Below are 24,213 nucleotides of genomic sequence, written 5' to 3' on the forward strand. Positions count from 1 at the left end.
TTTTATGCAGAAATCTATACGGGAAATCATTAATTATGCCACGTACTGAAAGGAGATCATAACTTTCACTAAATATTCCCAGAATGTTACCTTTTCATCAGCATATGAACAACTCCCAGCCACCCCAGATACTGTCAAAAACATGCTTCCCACAGAACAACAAATACCAAATGGAACATGATAATGCCAAAGCAATAAATGCAAAACTTTCCAACACCTTAGTAAAGGGCCCGTACTATTTTTCAGTACACCTCAGTTTCTGCTAACTCATCACTCTTCTACTGGAGTTACCAACCTACTTACCTCTAACCCTGTTTCACAAGTCTAGCACTTTTCCTTGACCCACATATTTTACCTGCTCTTTTCCCACAGACAGACAAGTTGAGATAATTAGGTTATTCGCAAAACAAATCGCTTCCAGTCTGTTCTAAGCCTGATGTTTGCTGGAACTGTGTCAGAGCTGAAGGAGGACATTGTTACCTCATGACTTACGCATTTCCCTACAAGCTTTATAGCTGATTTCACAGTTAAGGATATATAAGACTTTCCCAAAGGCACAGGGAAATTTCAAAATACTTCTGTCTTTAATTACTTAGCAGCATAAAACACAACCAGAGACTACATAATTATCAGTATCATTTTAAGCGGAGTGGGAACAGTATGATAGCTAAAACCTCAGTCATAATCCTATGAAGGGCATAGTAAGCCCTTGTCAAAAAGAGAATATTGATAAACAGATATCATTCAGAGCAATGTTATTAACAAGGAGAACAATTCCTCGCTCTTGAGCTCTAGAAGAAGATTTTAAAATGGTATTTAGAAAATTGGTTTATGCTAAAAAGTGTGAGAGATGTTTGCATGCAGTTTTGTCTTTTTTGTTAGTATTCAGTAGTACTACTGCTTAACCTGTTTCCACAGATCCATGCATCCACACGTAATTGCTATTCCAGCATCATCTCTTTGTACATATTGTGAAAGCATATAATTTTTTCCACAGTCTCTTCAGGCTTATATTCTCTCTGTGTAAATACTGTAATACTTTGCTGTCCTGTCACCTTTTTACCACACAGGTTACTGTAAAACTAACACACAGAGACCGACCCCGCGCAGCAGGTAACTGTGGCGCCAGTGCTAGAGCAAGCTTTGGCAGCGGGAGCCCCAGCTCCTGCGAGCGGCTCCTGTGCAAGACCCAGGATTCTCACATCAGCAGATGTGAAACCCCTTGGCTCCTCTCTGGAGCATGAGAAAAAGTGCAAGGTTTGGGGGGAACAATAGGATTGATAGGCCTGGTTTCCTGCAAATTTGCTTGTCTTTACTTGGCCATCTATTTTCCCAAAAACCTGTAAGTTATCTCTTTGGAGACCTCTGCTGCTCCCACAGTTTAGCCGAAACTGGCCAAGAGGCTCAAGAACCACAGCTGGGACAGACAAAAAAGTTACACAAAGAAACAGGAATCAGGAGCAAACCCTCACAGACAACTACGCCGAAACCATCCTGCCATACGCCTGCCGTGTCTTCCCTGTACCCGCGGCTTTTCTGAAGCATAGCTCAGCATAACCCACCGCCACAGGTCATTTCCATGCCAAAAAAAAAGAGTTGCCTCACGATCCCTGAGAGTCCACCTGGATCACTCGGGAATCACCGTGAGGCTACGCAGCCTTTTTATTTATTTATTTATTTATTTATTTATTTAAGTTACCGCATTTCGTTGCCGTGAGGCTACGCAGCCTTTTATTTATTTATTTATTTAAGTTACCGCATGTCGCTGCCTCGCCACCTCGGCAGCGGCTGACCCGCGCGGCCGATGGCGGTTGGGGCAGGCCGCGGGGCTCGGGGCGACGGGCGGCGGCCGGGCTCCCTGCCGCGGGCGGGCGGGACGGGACGGCACGGGACGGGGCCGCCCCGGCCTCGCGTCAGGGGCGGTGCTGACGGCGGCCCCGCCCCGCCTGCGACTCCGCACCCGCCCGCCCGCTCGGAGCGCGCTGCCGGCCCCGCTGCCCGCGCTGCTGCCATGAGGCTGTTCGCCGGCGCGCTGCGGGTGGCAGCGCTGCTGCTGCTCGCCGCCTGCTCCTGTGAGTACCGGCCGCGGCGGGAAGGAGCTGCGGGGGCGGGCGGAGTCCCCGGGCGGGCCGCGCTGGCGCTGCCGGGCCGGGGCCCCGAGGCCGCCGCGACCCTTCCGCAGCCCGCCGCAGCCCGGCCGGGCGGGAGACGGGGTCGAGGGCTCCCCGCGCGGCGGGAGCTGTGGCGGCGGCGTCCGCGGTGCTTTGTTAGCCCCCACCGGGCTCGGGCGTCCAGCGAGCAGCGAGAGAGTCTGGTGGGTGGGCTGGTTGGTGTGGGCTTTTCTTTTTTTTCTTTTTTTTCCTTTCCACCCTTTCAAACGAGATCTAGGGCTGCACAGTTGACATCGCCAGTTTCTCTAGAGAACACCTCTAACTTAAAGCAGGAGTTGTGAGGCTTCATGCTCAGGGCGTTTTTAAAATAAAAGCAATAAATCCAAAAAAGAAAGAAAACGAATATTTTTCTGGTGTGGATAGAAGTTTGCACATGATGTAAGGAGGCACCGGCATCCCGCACCAGTTGTTTCGGTGTCTCCCTACCAGTCGCCGCACGCGGCCGGGCGCAGCGCGAAGAGCATCGGCCCGAGCGAGGCTCCTCGGTGGCGGGTCACGACACCTGCCAGAAGAGGCCTGTCCCGCTGCATAGGGCTAAGCTGGAAGGAAACCCTGCCTGACCCTCTTCTCTGTGGCGTGCCGTAGTTATGGCCAGCGGTTTCCAGCAGCTTTGAGGTAGTTGTGGCTTTGCTGTTAGGACGGATCTCGTGCTCGGTTGCGTTGCTGTCAGGCTCTCACCCCGACGCCTGCTTTCCGCTGGCGGATGCGAGCAGACACGCGGTTTTCTTGCACTTTAACTCGGGTGGTGTGAGGCCGGATTCTGCTGATAGTCATCAAAACGACCTTGTGCAAAAGGAGAGGCGTAAAAGCCTGAACTGCCTGTTCTGAACAGTGAAGTGCCCCACGCAGTGTTTCACTAGTTTCTGTAATAGAGAAGCACAGAGATAGATACCAAAATTAACAACATAAAAAAATGCAGAGAAATATCAGGCAAGCCAGCAATGTTAATATACTGATGTTTAGTTTGGCGAAGCTACAATATAAATTGATATAAAAAAGAAAAGTGAGAAATGTAAACAGCTTTACAATTTCATTGTGTAAAAAAAAATTATTTTTTTGTAAGAACTTATCCATAACCTGCTTTGTAAATATATTATGACCTCCATTTTACAACAAAATACTGCCATTTCATTTGATGCAAAATCAGCCTGATTTGTCTTTATAATGCTGCTTCCTGATAACGTGTTCTGATTTTACTGAGGGCGCAGTAAGCGCCACAGTAAGCTGCACTGACTGATGGTGTAGGAAAATAATCAGAGAGCCTGATCCAAAGGCAATGGAAAGACTCCTGGGACAGGATTAATCGCATCTAACTTTAGGCAATCCAGTGTAGTCTTCTGCACGTGAACTTGTTGTCGAGAATCCCTTTATAATGTGTTGAATTGTGACTTATTAAGGCTTAGGTCAGTGTATGTATTTAACTACCTAGCTTAGGATGAGACAGCTTGCCCCCCCCCAGAAGTAGCAGTTTTTCACTATGGATGGATACACTCAATTAAATAAAAGCTGCTGTGGAATCTGAACATTTGGGTCAGGCTCTCATGTGCTTATTTTAGATCAGGCTCCTGAGTACAGTAGGTTGAAATACAGACTTCACATTCAGACTTCAGTAAAAGTGCATCATTCACTTCAGCTTGAATTTTCAGTTAGTCATATTGTGTCTTCTGATTTTTGCTTTTTATATTTAATCTTTTTTTTAATAAAATTATGTTTGCATCTTTGTTTCTGCCCACTTATTCAGAAACTTCCAGCAACCACTGTTGAGGTTTATATTGGTTTCAGCATGAGTTAGTGATTCACTAATTAACACTACAGGAGAAAGTGTGAAATGCCTCAAATACTGTGAACTGCAAAAAGTGAGAGTGGCAGGAGATTTGTCTTCACTCTAGTTGAGATTTTTGGGCAGACTGGTTATTTCAATATAATCCTGTTCTTTTCCTCTGCTACTAGGTTTATCTGTATGTGTCAAACAAGTTAGTGGAAGAAACATTACCAAAATATTATGGTTTATTAAAAAAAAAAAAAAAATCCTTTCTGCCACTGTGTAAAATCCAGCTGGCTTTGTGACACCTGAGAGAGGAAGGAGAATCACTGTCCCCCATCGTATTCTGTTCAGCAAAGATGTCTGGCAAAATCTTCCAAGAGCTTATCTATATACCAAGTTACTCACATATACCAAAATGACTTGCAATACTGAAAATGAGCAGCAGTATCAGGCTCCAGACCAGTCACCCAGACCTAGAAACAGACGTGGCATTTTGATTTCAATGTATATCCTCACTTCTCTTAGATTCTTGGGTGACAGCAAAAGGCATAGTTGTTCTTAGTCTCAAATTGACCGGGGTTGAGAATCAGTTACTTTGGTTCATGTTGTTTCTGTCAACTTCTGTGCAATTATGTACATGTATTCCTCTGTAAGACTGTGAGGTAGGTTTCATAATGTTAAACCACGGAGACCTGTGTGAAGAGTTGCTAAGGTAATTTTGCCTGACCTCTGTAATACACTAAAGCAATAATTTTCTTGGTAGCTCAAGAATGCCACTTTAAAAATAGTTACCAAAATCTTTGTTAAGTCAAAATGCAAGGAAATACAGTTTCTAGATGGCAGGATCTTGGATTTACAGTTTGTAAAAATCATCTAGCTAATATTATAATAGATTTGGGGTGGGGGTTGCTTTTGTTTTAATTTCCAGAATTTGGGTTTCATCCACTTTAAATTCTCTGATTTAACCGTTCCAGCCCCATCCTTTACTCATTTGGATTGCCTAGAGTTTACTGTGCAAATCAGAGAGCTCTCTGATGCACTGTGTGCTACCAGAGTCTCTGTACTTCTTGCACTTTTTTTTTTTTTTTAAACAACAGAAACAGAATGACTTTGGAATGAAACTTGTCTACTTACCTACTCTGCATCAAACCTGAAAAGAGAAGATTATCCGAATTTAATACGTGACTTTTGAAATGTCGCCAAAACGAATGTATAAAATTGTGCTTTGGAAAAATGTTAATTTATATACCAACACCTCTCCATAGCACTATGTTTAGTTGGACCATGCAGACATTAAGTCTGCCCCAAATCCTTACAAATGTGTTTATCTTAATGGTGAATACATGAGTGAGCAAACTGACTTTTGTCACATGCTAGGAATTGAATGAATAGTGCAACTAACATATTAGTGTGTGGCTCTTCTCCCTGTCCTGATCTGGAATACAGCAATTTGGTGCATGCATGAGCTGGAGAGTACGCACTTCTAACTTTGAAGGTTCGTGGGTGTTATCCGGTGTGTTGATTCTTGCAGGATCTGGTAAAATTAAGTCCATTTAAGATTTTGTCCTGTTCATTTTCAGCAAGTATCAGGGCTATCTGTATCTCATTTACCTTGCGTCTCTGTTTAACACAGGCACAGATCTTCACTTCCTGCATCTGAATGCCACTTCTGAAATAATTTCTAGGAATGATTTGTGGCCTCTTTATATATAAAGCTGGAGGAACTGGACTGATTTTGCCCTTCTGAAAGTTTATTTATCCAAATTAGCATAGATTGATTCAAGTTAGGTTGTCTCAAGCTCACAACACTGTACTAGTACACATGCACTAGTACAACAAACCCACAGATGGGCCACACAGGTGTTCATCATGACAACGGTGCTGAACCGTTCTGCAGGAAGCACACCCGCCTTCAGATACACCCCAGCTGACCGCAAGCAATTCTGTTTTTAGCTGCATGTGCAGCTGGCATTAACGAAGGAAGGCATCAAGCTGACTGACAAAAGTGTTGTTTATCCCCTCCCTGTCCTTTTTAAGTGTTTGGGGATCTGGTACATTATTTTAACTTGGAGATTTCTTTTGTTCAGTTCTGTTTCACCATGAAAAGTGAACACAGACTTTTCTTTTTTCCCCTCTGGATCTTGGTGGGAGCAAGCAACACCACAGAGTTTCTCTACTCAAGATTTCAAGGCCCAGCTTTGTGGCTGGCTGATCCTGGGTCCAGGAGCTCTATCTCTGCTCATGCTCAGAGCCCTCTATGTTGCAGTTGTCCGCCAGTTTTTTACACCCTTCCTTCACATACTCTTGCATGCACGTAGGACTGACTTGGGTCAGTCAAGAGTTCTAATTCTTGCACTTCTTTCTCTGGTAAAGACCAAAAGCCCTCACAGCTTTGCTGTCGACCAATTGTACCACGCAATCTGTTGTCTTCAGCGAGAGCTTCAGTTGTTTAGAGCCGTTGCTACAGAAAAGGGCATGATTCTTTTCTCTTTGACTTAACCCAGAGTGTCCTTCCTGTCTCCCTGGCTAAAGTCTCCTGCTATTCCTGGAGTGATATATGCATCCTGGATTCCAAAACCATTTTTTGAGGATACAGAATAGTTTGGAGATAGTGTCATCTTAAGATTTCTCTCACCTGTCATTCAGTGCCATGTGTTCTGCTGTGGCATATGCTTATGCAGTACCCCATATTAAGATATATTTGTATGTTGTATCTTTTAAGGTAGATCAGGTGCGTGATCTCTTTCAAGGTATGGTTCGTTAGCAGTCCTTGCTGATCTGAGCTAGGACTAAGGCAGTCCTGCCTTCCCTTCCACCTCTGGTTGTATCCCCCTCTCTTTACCTTCATCCAATTTTGCAGGAGCCTGTTTCCAGCTGGTTGAGCTAGTAAAAAATATTATAGTGCTGATTTGGGGATTTTTTTGGTAACATTAGTCTTCTGTTTGCTCTTCATTCTGAATCAAATCACTAAGTGGATCAACTCCAGTCCCAGTGCAAAGGAAAGGCAGGAACATCTGGCAAGGGAGAGGGGACAAGGGGGCTGTGATGAAGATCTGTTTCTGCAGGACTTGGCTCTGAAGAAACTTAGTTTAGCTGTCCTCCATCTTACTTTTTATACAACCAGTTCAGAAGTTTTTGTCTTTTTTTCTAAATTCCGTAGTTAAGTAGTGTAATACATCTTGTAACACTGCACTCAACCTTGATACTACAAGGGTAAGGCATGAGTGCTTTATTGTTTATATTTGTAAACCTTGGTATTCTGACATCTTTCATAAGTAAGGTTTCATAACTACTAAGACAATGCCTTATTTCTGCAGTACTTATTTTGTGTTATTTGCTTGCGTGTGATGGGATATTGTCCTAAGTGCCGAAACTGAACTGTGCTTGGCAAAGGCAGAATCCACAACTGATCCCCTTGCATGCGTGTGAATGTCAGAGTTTGCATTTTGTGTGGTTTATCTTTAAATCTTACCACTTGTATATAGGCCAGGTCTGAGAGGAGATTAATTGGGCCTTGCCAGTCCTAATGATACGATGGTATTTCACTGGCAGATGTGATCCTTCTCTGTCCCACTTCATTTAACCTGCCAGACACTCAGTGGATGTGTTAACACGCTGTCAGTCCCAAACTAAGGGATACAACTTCTTAGTGGAGTTTATAATCTTACCATGCTGTCCATGTAGCAGCAGAACAAGCTCTCATCTGCCTGCAAAGGCTATACAGATATGGTTTAGGGGAAAAGATTTATGTGAGAAGTTCTTTTCCCTCTGCTGTAGGTGATGCTGATCCTGTCTGACTTCTTTGTTGACAAGGTCTCCTGTCAGCTCCAGAAAGGGGAGAACTTGGGATACTGATTATGAGGAAGATAAAGCTGAGGATGGGAGGGAGTTCCTGTTTGTTTAATGATTGGTAGTGCAACAGTTACTGTCATTTTTAATGTGCTAAGAGCAGACTATTATAGTACCATGCTGTTATATTGTTGTTACATCTGGCTCTTGTCCACAGTAGTTTAGTCATTTAGATGCCCAGGGGAAGTGACAGATGGTGTACTAACATTTTTTTTTGTTCACAGTACTAAAATACCTAAAAACATCTAATTCTTCTTGTTTTTTCAGTTGGACAGGATTCTGAAAGTACCGACGACTCCAGAAGTACTGACCCCTGTCAGGTGAAGCTAAACAATAATGTGCAAGGTAATACTCTTGGCACTTCTGTTGCTATTCCTCAGTAGCATCCAGAAAAGCAGTATCTATTTTTGTATGCCTTCAACTGTCCTTGTAGTAGTTTGCCCTATTTATTTGTGAACACTTGTTGTGCAGCAGGGAGGCACTATGATTGTCATGCCTATTCCAAGCCAATTAAGCTTATTCAAGAGGAACTGATGAACAGTGGAAAGCAACGTGATCCTTACTACTCTTAGGTACCCTGAACAACAGGATGTTACTACTTTGCCAAAATAAGAGAAGAAATAAAATTGGGAAAGTGTATATGTAGAACCAGAAATATCTGCAAACATCAATTTAAAATTAAGAAGAAAAACACCAGCTCAAGAATTCTGCTAGACTGTTGGCTTCAACGTTGAGAAGAATGCAAGGCACTTGTTCCGTTGATTTTTTAATGTGAAAATGGATTCCAGGTCCACAACATCTGCATTCTTTGATACAGTACAGATTTATTTCATACCGTAAGAGAAAATTTTGACTGCCTGAAGCTTCTCAGCCTTAAGCAATGTATGGTATTTAAGCCATCCATGTGAAGAGCACATTCTTGAGTCATTTTTCTCTTCGTACTCTTTCGCTGCTCTCATTTGGTGTTGGCGAACAAGTGGGATGTATATCCAATACTCTGCTCATTGCTTCACTCTAAACCTGTGCTACTTGCCTCACTGACTCGCACCTAAATTCCTTTCAGTCCATGTGGCTTCACTGCTCCGGCATAAGCATGCAGTCTGCATCCAGATGCCTTCCCAAGGTCACAGAAATAAGCGCTCAGAACTTGGGGAAAACCCAGAGCTGTGTTCTGGTTACAGTACTGGCCAGTGTGAGATAGGTTCTGCCCCAGGCACATCCATGACTTATGCTGGTGTAAAAGTCAGTATAGCTAAGAAAAGAATTTAGCTTTTATTGTGCAGTTATAGATTATTTCTCAAAGGCAATTTAATCTGCAACTTAATATCCCAAGTATCTCAGTGTAAGAGTTGTGTGCAATACTCAATGGTGGGGCTCGTTGGCTCTGTGTATACCAAAGAAAAGGCAATGAAGTCATTCTCTGCACTCTTCCCCCCCCCCCCCCCCGCTTTGGTAGATGGTACAAAAGTGAGTTCATTGCTTTTGTCGTTAAACATGAGCTTGCTGATAGCATGCATGCAGTTTCAAAGAGAGTTGACAAAACTTTGTTAAAACAGACTTTTTTTAGTGTTAAGAGCAGTAGATCTGCTCAGAGGAGGTATGCCTGCTTCGTGATTGTGGTGATGTTGCTATTCCTGTCATCTCAGAGGTTATGCACTTTGCTTTCCAGCCGTGATGAATGTAGAGCTGCTACTGCTAGATACATAGCACTGGCCATGCGGGAGGATGCCATGAGAGACAGTGACTTCAGAGCAAAGGATAATTGCAGAATGGGCATAGGCAAGAGCCCAGAACTGGAAATAGGGGAGTGTGAGCAGTGGTACTGTCAAGAAAAGGAGTTACGGAACAGGCTAGGAGATCTGTGCAGGGAGAAAGAGACCATTAAGGTGTAAGAAATGTTGAAGAGGGATACAGTGATGAGGGCAGAACTGAGCGTGGGAAGTGGCCTGAGAACCTAGGAGTAACATGAGAAAGGAGGGAAAAACAGAACTGGAAAAGTAGAAGTGAAAGAAAGGAGAGAAGGACGAAACAGTTGACTGAAACCCAGTTTATATTAAAAATGCTTTTTGAAATAGGTACATTCATAGAGCCTTTTTGTGTAGAGACAGCATAAGCCCACAGTATCAGCCCATCCCTACTTCACATGACTGTGATATGCTCCTAGTATAAGCCCAATCTTTAACAGAGTTGCAGCAAATGGAGAAAAAAAATAATTGAGGAGCAGGAAATGAAACTGAAATAGAGAAATAAAAACTAGAAAAAATCCACAATGCATAAGCAGGTCAAGAAGGTTGATGAGAATCTGGCTGGTACAGCAACTGAAAGTTGAAGAGAACAAAGAGAAAGAGATGTTAAAAATTCAGATGCAGACCATTTGGATAGCACTCTGCATACAGGGTAACCATGTTCCTGCTGCGCTGAAATCTGGAAACATTTTGCAGAGGGATAAAACCATCTGCTTTGGGCTAGTGTACTCTCTGCTCCATTCTTACTTGTGGGTTGCACACATAGAGATCCTGAGGAGAATACTGTGCTTCAATTATAGTATGTTAAAAATGATAATGAGTAATTGTTCCGTGTTTCCTTTTTGCCCTTGAAGGAACTAATTGTTCATCCAGTCCCACTGTTGCCTCAACCACACAATCTACAGCAACATCTATATCAGGTACGTATCTATTCATCTATCCACTACTAGGAACCTAGAAGCTGGTTGCAAAACTATCCCAAATCGTAGCAAATTCTAAAGAAATATGGATCAAAAATTATCTATATTTGTTGCATTTGTTATTGAGAGAAGCATTACCATTTTAGGAGACTGGAAGGCAACATGTTAAATAACTCAAAAATGAAATTGTACTATTTTTCAAGTTTAGGTAGCATGCTTCATGGGTAGAAGCCATGCCATTTGCAGTGCCATAAAAAGACAAGAATCAGAAAATAAAACTTCAAGGAAGAATTGAAGGAATTGGGTCTTTTTTAATGTTCATTCTTGGTCTTTAAGCAAACTTCTTGCATTTTCATGGCTTAAAATTGAATAGGTTGTTGTGCAAGTAGGGCATATCTGTTTCCTGCTATTTTACAGTAAATAGGTTTAGGGTATAATGAAGGCATGAGTGCTCCAATTTCAAGGATAAGACTCCATTTCCTTTTAGGTAAGACTCATGGCACCTTATACCATAGAATATAGCTGTCTTTATGCAGCACCTAGCACAAAATGTTGGAGTTCAAGCAAGACATTAGCAGCAGAGCTGGGGCAATCTGTCAATTGTATTTTTGTGTTGTTCTGACACTAACATTTTTCTTTCACACCTTGGCAAAAGAATTGTGAGTGTGAATGACTTCCTAAGGCAGCTCTGTTGCAGTTGTGATGCTTCAGCATAAATAACATGTTTACAAAACACATCTTTGTAGAAAGAAGTAGGAGCTTTATTAGATCAACTAATAGAGTTTGAAAGCGGATTTTTAATCTGACACACAAACAGTTCTTCCACTTGAATTTGCAGTGTTCTGGCCTTTGGCTGTGTCAGTGTGAGATTATTAAAAAAGGAAACTGAGAAAATGGTTTTCTGAAAGAGCTTGCGGAGGCATATTTTACCACGTTAGTAAAGACTGGATAAGAATTAATGTCATGCAGTTGTCCAGTCTGATGTGCAGATAAATGGTTGTATCTGAGAGAGGAAGAGAAGGAAAGCTAGTTCCGTGTGTGAAGGGTCCCCATTGTGCTAGTAGGCATATACAAAGAGAGCAATATTGTGCCTATCCAATGATACTTTGCATATTTGTGCAGTTTTATACTGATCATAAGGTCCCACCTATATCATTAGATTTCCAGCTCACTTCTCACTATGTGTCTCTGTAGTCTCCAGATAGCCTCTGGGCTACAGTGTTTTGCTTGTGATTCATTTAAGAATAAAATACTGGTTATCATTTAAAAAAAAAAAAAATCTCACCGAAGACCTCTGGAAAGCAAGGAAATGGTGCCGTTTTTTATTCCATTGTGTGCACTATACCAGTTTAGGCATGCCTAATCAGTAGAGCAGAGAGGTGAGATTTTTGTAATCCTCTTGTTGCCTTAGGGCCTTCCTCATGTTTAAAGCCTTTGTTAAACACAAGTGTTGTATCCACCCTCCAAATGGTTTGTGAGTTTTAAGTTTATTGCAGAGGTCTGAGCTTCACTCTTTCTAGATAATAATAGTAAAAATATGCCTGAGCCCTTTACTATTAGGCCCTGTACCAACCTAACAGAAAATGATATGCCTTACCTCACACAGTTTGATCACATCCTTCTTTTTTTTTGTTTAAGACAACCATTTTGATCATGTCTTGACCCTCTTCAGAATAAAGACCACTGGATTTATGTACTTAATTCTGCTTAAAGTCTTTCCTTTTTTTGGGTGGGGGGGCGGGGGGAAGTGTTTCATGGCAGAAGTAAAACTATGTCTGCTATTTTGTAGGAAAATGATTTTCCGTCAAAAGGAGAAGATTTATTTATTTTAGGAAGAGCATCCAATAATAGTTATTTTGTATGTTAACATGGTGCTTACAATTGTGTATGCAGTTTGAGTTGCTAGTTGTATTCTTTCTTGGTGAGTTAGAGCATAAGGGAATATTGTATGGCTCTAATAATTCCTATCACCTTTACACTGTATATAAATAGTCTGATAGGATATAGCATAACTACTTAATCTTTAAACATAGGTAGCACAAAAAGTAGAATAACTGTCTTTTTTTTTTAATGAAGCATCATAAATCTGAACTATCTTGCTGGCATGTATCCTTTTTAAATAATAAAAGTTAACTTGAGCAGTCTGGGTTTGCTTAGCATGATGTTCAGTGAAGCCCAGCTGGCCTTTTTGAGGAAAAGTAATTAGGGAAATAAAAGACAAAAGGACAGATGTTGCTAGCAAACATTCTTTCATCTCGAGTCTGGTAGAATACTATGGGTAAGATTTTTCAAAGACGAAGAAGAACAAATTGATGCCCAACTCCTGTCAGCTTCCCCAATTCCCCAGATGCCTCTTAGTGCCTACCACTGATGTTTTGAAATGAGTGGTGCTAAGTACATTGCAGAAGATAAGTCTGTAGAAAAGTAACCACCCTTTACTTTTGATACAAATGTTACCTCAGCAAGTGCTGTAATCTTGATAACGTAAGAAAAAAGGGTCAGTAGTAGGAAAGAGAGGGAAAAAGTAATGTGCAGTTTAGCTGAAACTCTTTATGCTAGCAGCTTGGATATTTTTTGCACTCAGTTTTTTTGTATGGTGGTTTAATGCTCATGGAGTAAGTACGGCTTTGTGTAATATCACTCTTTAACATTACACTTGGAACCATTAGCTGTTATATTGCTTAGAAACATGAGCCAGTTTGACACTTAGAAGTCATGGCTTCTAAAAAGCCTATGATTAGTTGACAATTGAAATCAAATTTGTCTCTTTTTTTTTTCCTGTTATTATCTTTAATATTAGAAATGTTGTTACCACTGATGTGTGATTTCGTCTCATAATTGTAGATGTCTTGCATATAGACATCCATATCTTACCTGTTTCCTACAATGAGGAGTCATTTGATATTTATAGATAATTGTGCCTTTGGGGAGTTTGTCAGTATTAAAATGTGCCCTGAATTTTATTTGATGTATTTTACACATGCTTCATAGAGGAACTGAATTTCCTAATTATAACAAGGTAAGCACATGAGTGTAGTACTCCAACTGTTCCATCTCAATGAATGTTTCTTTCAGAGTGTTTCCTAGGGTTATGTCAAAATACGAAGATAACATTAAAGAACAAGGAGATAAATAATGTTTACTAAGGGGATTCTAATGGTGTTTTTCAGTAGTTCTAATATTAAATGTCTCAGAAAACTGTGGTTTATACCAGTTACTTTCTGACAGCTTACATTGCCTTATTGTTGTTTATGTTTTTTGATGTTCATATCTGTACTGGAAACAGTGATTCTTAAATCTTAGCAAAGATGTCATTCTGTGTATGGCTTCTCACATTTTAAATAATGCTTTTAGGAAGATCATTCTACAGAAGCATTTTAGACACTGTACAAAAAAAGCAGAAATCATATATCAAGTTTACTTATGAAACTGGTTTTTCTTTATTTGTTCTAGTTTTACACAATTTCAAGAAAACATGGGTATAATAGGACATTTGAATGATGTGAAGTAAAAATCTAATCCACAAATACATCCAAAAAATCTAATTCATCAAATCTGTCGTGTGAAAATTAATTCTGTAAGGTTACAGAAATAATGCAGAAGTAGACAGCTGCAAAGGGAGCTTTTCCCCCTGAAATTCTTCCATATGTAAAAGCTATTTGACTCATATTGTCTCCTTAGAGAAGTTTTAGTTGCATAACATGCTTATGTGTCTCATTAGTTCCTTCTTGGCAAAACAGTTAGAAACAATTAGTTATTCTTAAGAGCATTCTAGCTGGTTGCCTTTTATTAAGGTTTTATGGATTTTGTTATAAATATCAATCTTGTATATTAGTAGTCTTGGATTTTATCTTACAATATTCTTATGCTGAACAGCTCATTATTTCTTTAAGCGAGGAGGGAAGGAGAAATGTTAGGTAAAAGCAGAATAAAAATTAAAGACCTTAGGTGTCAACCAAGCTTTTGAAACAGAATTGCATTGTTTGTTTTAATCTTGGAAATATAGTCCACTACCAAGATACAGCCTAGCAGCTTTGCTTGGTTGAGCTTCCACCATGTGTGGAAGGCCTTTTGAACCTTAAGTTTAACATACGTTCATTGAAGATGTTCTTCTGTGTCTCCATAAGTGCATACAGAAAGACAGAAAATAAATTAACTATTTTGTAAATATGAATCTCAACAAAATACCTATCTTCCAGACACTCATGCAAAGCTATTTGTTCTCTTCAGGGACATTTTAAGTATCTATTCTACTTCTTCACGTGCTAAAGCGCTCTCCTAAGCTCAGATCAGAATTTGTAGTTCACAGACCTTATTCTTTTTTTTTCTTTCTTTTCTTTTTTTTTTTTTTTAACATTTATATGAAACAATGTGCTCAGTTTTAGCCACTGTTCTGTTCCAATGGGACAGAGTTTGATCACAAAATTCTGTCTGATAAGTTTAATATATATGCAGCCTTGGTAATGTCAGTGTTTTGCTCAAAAGTAAACTAAAGATGAAATCATGACTAGAATTTTGGGGGGGGGAGAGGAAGTTTACGTGCAACGTCTGTTCTTATCAGAACAGGTTAGTTATCTGAAAAATTGGATGTTTCATGGTAAATTATTCTTGATCTAGAGTTTTATCTCATTTTAAGATATTTTAAGTTAGGGGTAATTCTGTGGAACTCAATAATGTTATCCAAAAAAACTGACACTTGTAAAAAGTGATAAACTTTTTGTTTAGTGATAACTGATTTAAAAAGTTACCAAATATTATGTATTTTTTCTTTACAATCTTTTCTTGGAACGATTCCTGACCTTGAGCCCTAGAAATCAAGAGTTAGGTCTTTCCAAAGAAAATGCACAGGGGAAGAATTTGTATGCAAACCTGGATATCCATGTAGTGACAAATTCATTGCTACTTTCTCATTCTGTTTGGGTATGGTAAATGTAATGTACCATTCTAGGAGAATACTTGGAAATTTCATATCTGTAAGGAAAAAAACACCTAGGCTAATTTGCAAGAATCTTTTGATCTGCATTACTAAGAAGTTGCTGCTTTATGAAAAACTGTTATATTCTGTGACTCAGTTCAAATGAACTATGTCTTATGTATTTTTTATTTTTTAATTTTTTTGTATAATTATGTATTATATTTTTCTGTGTGATGTCACTTTGCGATACAAATTTTACAGGTGCCCTCACAACAGCCACTCAGCCCACCAACGGCACTACATCTGTCCCCACTAATACTCAGTCTGTCAAAACCAGCAAGACCATAGTATCAACCACAGTTTCACCAGTCACATCTTCACAACTCAACATTACAATGACCACTTCCAGATTTTCTTCTGCTTCTGTAACAGGTGTGTTCACATTTCAGGAAGCTCATAAAAACTTAAATACATGTTGACATGTATGTTGCACAATTTTAGAATTTTTTACAGTAATGTAGTAAAGAAAGAAGGTATTTGCATGCTTAAACCTGAGCCTAAGTTTTAATTTACTGATGTAGCCAAATAAACATTCCTTTCAGTGCCTCATGTACTTAATAAGGCTTCACTTAAACTAAGTGACCTGGTATATTTAGAAATAAAAATGTGAAGTGATCCGAACCAGCAGCTACCAGCAAGGTGATTAGTGAACTCATCTTTAATACTTCCTTTTTCAAGGCAGAGACTGAATATAAGACCTGTGGCTCAAAATGCAAGTACTTCTGGCTTAGTAGAGAGACTCTGTTAGCCAAATTTGTAGCAATATTATGGTTATAATGAATCCTTCCTAGTGGAGGATAGAATATGACTATGAATGGGTCATGCTTCCTGTGAAAGTTGTCAAATATAGTTATAACTAAATATCAATATCTCCTTGCTGGCAGCTTCTTATTCAGACCACTTCATACTTCCACATCTAAATAGATCAGGTTGCTCACATTTAAATGAAGTCTTACTAAATGGGTTGAGTTCTCATGAGCAGAACATTTAGTTGATCACAAAGCTCTCCTTGTGACAAGTACAAATAGAGACAGGCATAAACTATGTCTTTTGATGGGAATTTGTAGCAGATAAAAACAATTTTAAGATGGAATTTGCCTGGGCTACAGGTAGAGGCTTATCTAGACTCATGAAACGTATGGCAACATCGGATCTTCAGGGGAAATCCAACTTTGTGTTGGGCTGAAAAGCTGATGTCAATCTAGCTGCTCTTACCTGGAGAGTGAGGGTACAATTCCATAAGACAAGGTAAACCAGTCCAACAGCTCATCACCACCAGAAATGTTTTACTCCCACCAGTTGCACTATATTGACGGACTAGATGGGTTGTTGGACCCTTCTGTGATCTGATTCAGTGTGCTAATCTGACCGAAAGCAACTTCCTTTTTTTGCTTGGTTAATTTCAGGCCAGGTTGTTGACTTAAATCTCCTCATGGAAGATCTGAAAAACACTAGAACTGACGTAAGATAGGCAGGAGCTGCATGAGTGGAAGGAGTAAAAAGTAAAGGGAAAAAGTGACAGGAGAAAGAGGGAGGTGGGGAGGAGAAGTGAGAATCTCAGTCTGGCAGAGACAACAAGCACTTGGATCAGCTGCTCATAAAACCACCATCTTATGGGTGCTTGTAGGCTACAGGAATCACATAGTTGTCAACCAGCTCCTGAAGAAGATTAGTGATAAGAATAATATGCTGGACAAGAATCCAACCTTAGGAATAAGACTTCAGTTACAATAAACATGGTCTTACCGTTCCATTATAGTAGGTCTCCTCCAGCTTTCTGAATGGTGTAAGTTCTTACTGTACTATTCTTTGTGTCCCTTGCCAGATTTATTACTAGTTAAATCAAAGGAGTTGACTGCCAATTGGATTTTTAGTAGTTCCTCCATAGAAATGTGGAAGGATTCTTTGTTCCCATGTCTTTGTTCATTATATGTGCAATGGTCACCAAAATCTGGCACATAGAAACCTAGCTGTAGGTTTCAGTACTCTTGGCTGGTATTTTGGCAGTTGATGTACATAAATTTGTCCAATTGGGTCTTTAGATAATATGTCGATGGGGAGGGCATGATATAAAGGAGTCCCTTGAAACAAAATTCACAAGCTGCGTAAAAACTGGGTTTTGTTTTCTTCTTTTCAGCTGCACCAAAATCTGAGGCTGTCATAGCCAAAACTTCCGGATTTCATGTGGGCAGTTTCATAGGTGGCATTGGGCTGACACTTGGAATCCTACTTCTCCTCTACCTTGGATGCAAAACATATCGCTCTAGAACAGGCATTCAGTACAGAACCATGTAAGTTTTAGACAGATATTCTCTTGTCAATTTATTACTTTCTGGAGGGGGAACAAGAACAATCAAATCAAGGAGGACAAACTCTAAAAAATGCACTTGTGATATTTTGTCTTTTAGCCTTTCAGCTATTCCTCATTATTCATGTGCCTCTGTTCTGTGTGGGTTTTTCCTCTGTTCTGTTATATAAAATCCTTTCTTACACCCGTGTCCTTCAGCTAATTCAATTTAATATACTGTAGTTTTGTTTGTTTTCTTTATTTATTTCCCTGGCTTGTTCAGTTCTCCTCTCCACCCCATATTCCATTACAAGACTCCCCTCTTCCCCACCACTACCCCACATGTCAGCTTATTGTGAGGTTAAGCTTTAATCTGGAGTCTCATAGATGTGGATGCCTTCTTCTCTACAGCATACTTTACAAAAGAATTGCTGTTCCACAGTTGGGGTGTCTCTTACATCCTGACCTGTTATGTGATATACACTAAATTTCTTCATGGCTGAGTGTTTGCTTCCATGAAGCCTGGTGCCAGGAGGACTTCTTCTATATGCACAAGTGCATACTTTCATCCTTATTATTTGCTAGCACTACAAATACTTCTGCCTACATCAGTGCCCTTCATGTGCTGATTGTTTACAACAATTTTTCTGAGTTATTTGCTGCATTTGCAAGACTGGCTCTTGCTTACAATCCTTCCTAGACTCCACTTAGCTATTTACTCTCTGACATTTCCCTCTTGCCATTAATTTTCTGTAATAGCTCTATTTTCTATTACCTAAATGATATCATACTGGAACTCCTTTACTATCTCTCTTTCATACCCCTTTTACATACCTCAAAGCCTAGTTTGAACATGTAGTTTTGAAGCCAGACATTTAATATTCCACTTTCTTAAGCCACTACTGTTCAACTGATTCATTTATTTATTATCACAGATAACATTCAAACTGACATTTTTAAAGCACAGTATTTGATTATGGTCAGTATATAAACTGAAACTTTTGTCCCACCTTGCAATGTAGGCAGGCCTATTGGTTGATTTCTAATATTTAATTTTTCCTGTTTCTGGAGCTGAGAGCAAGATAACCTGGCCATGAAATTTTATGTACTCAATCTGCTTTCAATACTTTTTACAAGTCCATGAAACTAGAGTTAGAATTAGTTTATTTGAATATAGATATCTGCATCTAAACTAGTTGTTTCATATCATTTATATCACCCTAAAGTAGATACCTAAAATATGCCAGATGAATCAGCCTACCTGTGTTTGCCTTCATTGACTGTGAAGGCAACTAAAAGTCTTAGATACAGAAGTCTATGCTGTGGATGTCTAAAGGTATGAGCTGGATCTCAGCTTAGGTCACTTTTTTATTCAGACTAAACCGGTGACTTTCAACCTTTTTTGAGCTGCAGACTGCTAATATTTTTCCTGTGGTTTGCTTTTCTTAGTTATCTTTTCAAAACCCCTTAGAAGGTGTCTGTGAGCTTCACAGTCTGTAGACTACAAGTTGAAAACCACTGGTTTAAAAGTATTCCCTAAGTGTTTTCCCAGGTGGACTAAAAGTAAGGGTATGTCCACCATCTTCTTCCTGACAACTGATCCCTCTCAATAATGATACGAGATTATTGGTGGGGGTTCTGTCTCAGGTATGGTTCTTCCTTTTGGAGATGCTGGTCTCTTTCTCTCCTGCAGCATTAACTTCTGATAGCACAGCACCAGTCAGACATTTTTGCTGCTTATTGTATATCACTTCCTTTGTAATGAAAGCTACAACTTCAAGTGATTGAGGAAATACTAATTGCTGTTTAGCTTATGTTCTTACTATTTCGCTGCAAAATTATCTCTTTTGCCAGTCGTACTCAGCTCTACTCTGCTTTCTTCCAGGTTTGCCTCCTTGTCCCAAGTTTAGTTTAAGAACTTAACATTATGATTCTTAACACTACGTTGCTTTTCTTTCTCCTTTTTGAGTATCATCCATTTCAGTTGAAGAAGTTTGTTTTAACTGAGGTGATGTCATTGGACTTGCTGGGACTTGGTAGTGTTCAGGCCTTCTGTTTTTTCTCCATCTCTGAACTCGTGTTTGCTGGTCATGGGATTCAGCAAGTCCCTGCCACATAACTTTACTAACAGTAGTGCTTGAATGGATATTGTAGAGATCAGAGCAATGGTATCTTTTAAACAAAAGCGCTGGTAGCTGAGCTTGTCAGCTGGCTTTGATTAGCTGATACTATTGGATATAGGCAAGTAAAGATAAGATAAAAGTGCATTAGGAACAGCAGTTCTAAATGCATCTACTTGAATACAATATGGAAGTCAGAATGTTAATAAGGCTAGTAAGCCTTAAGGAGTGTTGACAAAGCTATCTTGTTCTTCAGGCTTGGCTCAGAGAGGGCTGCAACTCTGAGCTGTGTGTACTTAGCACTTACAGCAAAAGAGTCTTCATTCATAAAATAACCTTCTTGGCAGCAACTGGGTGGCTGTCTTCTCATGTTGACTGTTGCTTTTACTGCAGAACATTAATTACTGTGTTTCTATTGCAGTGATGAACATGATGCCATCATTTAAAGAGACTTCAGGGAAGACAGTGGTGGAAACCCAACCTATCACAGCTGTTGCAACTTATGCAAAGAGTTCCTTTTACAAAGATGATCACAGTCTGTAAAGCTGTCCGTGGGTGTGATCTTGCAAAATGATGAGAATCTCTTAAGCATTCCTGATTTGTTGCATTGGTTTTGATAAGAGCAGGAGGAACTCAGCATTTTGTAGAAATAGGGTTTTTTTCCCAGTATTTGTAATCAAATTTAAAGAAACACACACACTGTATCATTTAAAGATACACGGACTTGTGTGAGATACCAAATCACACAATGCAGAATGGATAGCAGAATGGATAACATAAGCTCAATTACAGAACACACTGGATTTATGGGAATATGTGAGCAAAAATTAGTATGGTATGCTAAATAATTTAGAGTCCCATTTAAGACCAGGCGTAGGTGTTTGCAAGTAAAACACAAGAGTTTCTTTTCCTACTCTTTTGTATTAAATTTTATTTTAAGTTTGATGTTAACTTTAAGAAATTTTGGATCTCAATTAAGTTCATTTTTAAGCAGTAGAGGGACATGGTTTGCCAACTGTATAGAAGATGATAATGATCACCTGTATTTAAAACTTCAGTCAGTAGCTCACTGATCTGCAGAGACCTTCCTTAACATTGTACACAATGAAACTAGCTGCAGGAACCCTGGACAGATTGGAGATATCCATCCACAAAAGAATCTTTTTCTCTGAATGGTCTTGATAGGAAAACAGACTATATGCAATCCTTAGCTTCTTTTATATAGCATGTCCTGTTGTTACGTTCAAGATAAAATCAAAAGGGAAAAAGTAGTAATTGCATCCATCATGAGTATGGAGAGTTCTGCTAAAAATAGCTCTAAGTTGAATGTAGCCATCACTTCACTACTGTTATTACGAGGAAGCTGTATTCAGTGTTTTAGCATTTGTTTAAGCATTGAAAGTTACATAGGGAAACAGAAAATCTGTAGGATATCATTTTAAAATAATATAGTTGCCTGCATTTTTACAACTATTTTCAGAACCTGATACTGCTGCACACATGTACACAGGCCTGGTCAAAAGCCCACTGAAGGCAGCAGTGGCTCCCAAGGGCTTTTGGAGTAAGTCCTAAGTACACTGGGAGACAGCTGTACTGTTGCTGTACAGCTGTATGCAAGACAGCTGCTGCTGCTGCCTTGCTACACTTGCATTTTCGCTGGGGTAAACCTACTGACTTCAGTACATGGTCTCCTGAACACCGGTGTAAAGAAAATTGGAATGAGGCTGAAAAAACTGCAGATCTGAATCTCCTTTAAATCAGTGAGTAATTGTTTAGTCCTACTCCGTTTCCCTTTGTAGACATCTCTCAGGTGAAGAACGCTGGTGCGGTGGAACTTTGCCCTCCTGGTTACTGCTGGCACCAGTCCGTCATCCAGTACACAAGAGGGAGGTGGTGACAGCTGGTGAAGGTCAGGAAGAGAACTGAGCATGCAGGGCTGGCAGCAGTCTGGGGTGCAATGCATCAGGGAAAATAAATACAGCTGTGGCACTGATTACTTTTTTGTTAAGCAACAGTTTATTCTTTTTAAGATTTGCACTTTCATGGACCTTTAAAATTGCTATGTGGTTTGGTTTTGGGTTTTTTTTTGCTTTTTTTGTATAGAGTAATAAAACCTTTCTGTTAGAGGCACAGCAAATTCCAGCAAACCCTGGTTAATCTGAGCTCCTGGTTTATCCAGTAGCACCAACAGCTCAGGCAAAACTGGGGTTGCATGACTACTTTTTGTTTTGTTCTTTTTAATAAGATTGAGGTATGGGGTGGGGGGTGATTTGAAGCAAATAGTGTGTGTGTGGTTTTTTTCTTTAGTTTCACTGTTTGGGGAGAAACTGCTGTTTTTTAATTTGAACAGTTTGGAGATAATTGTTCCATAGAACTGCAGTTCCTTACTTTCTTTGTAGAAATTAAGTGCAACTGAGTCAGGTTGCTGGGACTGTCTCACCTCTATTGTACAGATAAATAAAATTATGTTTTTGCAGTTACTATATCAATTTTGTTTGGATTCTTATTTTTTAAATTTTTTATAATTCCCTCAAACAGTTCCCCAACTGTAAATGCCAAATAGGATGTTCACTGTATACCTTTTTAAGCCATAGCCATGGCATTTTCTGCCTAATGCTGGTAATTTGAAACATTTTGTAATTTCATGACTACATTAAAGTGAAACTGTTAAGATGTCAGAGGCATCAATACAAAGGTAAAGCATGACCTCCTTTAGGGTATTTGGGTAGAGCACAGAGTAAGCAATGATTTTTTTTTTTTTTTTAATATATACATCTTACTCTTAACCTTGCATTTGCATTCCAAAAGTAAATGAAAACTCAGCCTGATCTGTGGAAGTGTTCGAATTGGATGAGTAAGACTGGGGTAGTATGATACAGTCAAAAACTGTGTACATATTTAGGCCTCAGACCTGAAAGTTGCTCTGCAGCGGTGGACCTGAATTTGGCTGTGCTCCACACAAGCACAGGAATTGACTGTATTAAATAACTGGAATCATCAGGATTTTTGAATGCTAAGTTACTGCATTGACTAAAACATTGTCACTTCTTAGTTTCTGTAAAGAAAGAGTATTTCAAAGAATTTGAGCAGGAGTCCAGAAATTTTAGACAAATATCAGGGGCAAAATGCAAGAAAAGGTCTTTTGTCTCATTGCCTGAAATCTAGCACCATCCCAGGCAACTGTTACATAATCCCTTTTATACAATAATCTCAGTACTTCCTTATGGAAGTCTTTTCCAGCTCTTCAGCTCCCTGGTGATTAGTAGTCTAATTTCTATCATAGGTTTATGTGTTTATACTCATTTTATGCAATAAATAGTCTTTTAGCTTAAATAGGTCCTCCCTTTTAGCTTAAATAGGGCCTCTGGCTGTATTTATGCTACAGTCAGAGTCCTTCAGCTGTTCCCCAACTAAGCAAGAGTTCATTTATTATATATATATATATATATTACACATTTTTTTTCCCAGTCTTACTAATAATGATGCTTGTGCAATGCAGTTCATACTTCTGGCTTCACTAGGAACCCCTCTGGTGCCACATCATGGAACTGCATTTGTAATGTCATGGTTAAGGCTGTTAGCATTCAGTGGGCAGTTACAGCGCTCTCACATTTCATACAGTCCCTATATGTATTTATAATCCTTAAAATTCAGGCCCTTGTGCTTCATATTAAAATATATCTCATTTTGATTACTTCAGTCTCGGGAAGTCATCTAGTAGCTACAAAAAATCATAATAAACAGATTTTTGAGACAACCTTACGTTTCCTGGAGCAGTAATGAAAATGAGGTAAGATCAGTCTCAAACCCCAATCTCAGGACTTCTGTGTTCTGCCTCCCTCCCACATAGTTCTTTTTTTTTCTGTGCATGCCTGCAACTTTCCTTCACTCTGTGCTCCAGTATAGGTTCACAGCTCTTTCTTCCAGCTTAATTTTCCATGAGGTCATGTATCAGAGGCTCCAAAGCAGTCCAGAAATACTGTAGCGCTTTATTTAAAAAAGATTATTAAAGAAAAGTTATTAACAAAGCAAGATCATATTACTCTGATAATCTCTAATAACTTTCCCCATCTCCTTTTAAACCTATTTTCATAACTTTCATTTTTCCTCACAGACTGTGAAAACCCTTGCAGATTCATGCTTTTTTTTTCTTTTCTTTTCTTCTTCCTTCCCTGCAAGCATAACATTCCTGGTATGCTTTATTGAAAAAATATGAATGGTGCTATAGCAAAATAGAATCATGTCAGAGACCAAAAATTTTCATAGATAATTCAGGTAAGAATTGAGTTGTGATATGGAAGCAGAATAATTTAAGTGGGCCTTTGCAGGATGTAAGTAAGCATTCTCTAGACAACACTCAGTTTTTTAGGCTGAACTTCTG

The 24,213-nt window shown here is 39.6% G+C and overlaps 1 protein-coding gene across 2 annotated transcripts; it reads left to right on the plus strand.

The window, feature by feature from the left end:
• Window positions 1-1,927: 1,927 nt before the first annotated feature.
• On the plus strand, window positions 1,928-22,317 carry TMEM123 (transmembrane protein 123). 2 transcript variants are annotated; one of them, XM_064505088.1, is made up of 6 exons: window positions 1,928-2,072; window positions 8,053-8,130; window positions 10,385-10,450; window positions 15,627-15,797; window positions 17,563-17,716; window positions 20,254-22,317. In XM_064505088.1, the coding sequence occupies exons 1-6, from the start codon at window positions 2,012-2,014 to the stop codon at window positions 20,276-20,278; spliced, it is 555 nt and encodes a 184-aa protein (XP_064361158.1). In that variant the 5' UTR covers window positions 1,928-2,011; the 3' UTR covers window positions 20,279-22,317. The 2 variants fall into 2 exon arrangements, with proteins under 2 accessions (XP_064361158.1, XP_064361159.1); XM_064505089.1 differs by lacking the exon at window positions 10,385-10,450.
• The last annotated feature ends 1,896 nt before the right edge of the window (window positions 22,318-24,213 follow it).

The sequence above is a fragment of the Dromaius novaehollandiae genome, chromosome 1, assembly GCF_036370855.1.
Source record: "Dromaius novaehollandiae isolate bDroNov1 chromosome 1, bDroNov1.hap1, whole genome shotgun sequence".
Classification (NCBI taxonomy): Eukaryota; Metazoa; Chordata; class Aves; order Casuariiformes; family Dromaiidae; genus Dromaius; species Dromaius novaehollandiae.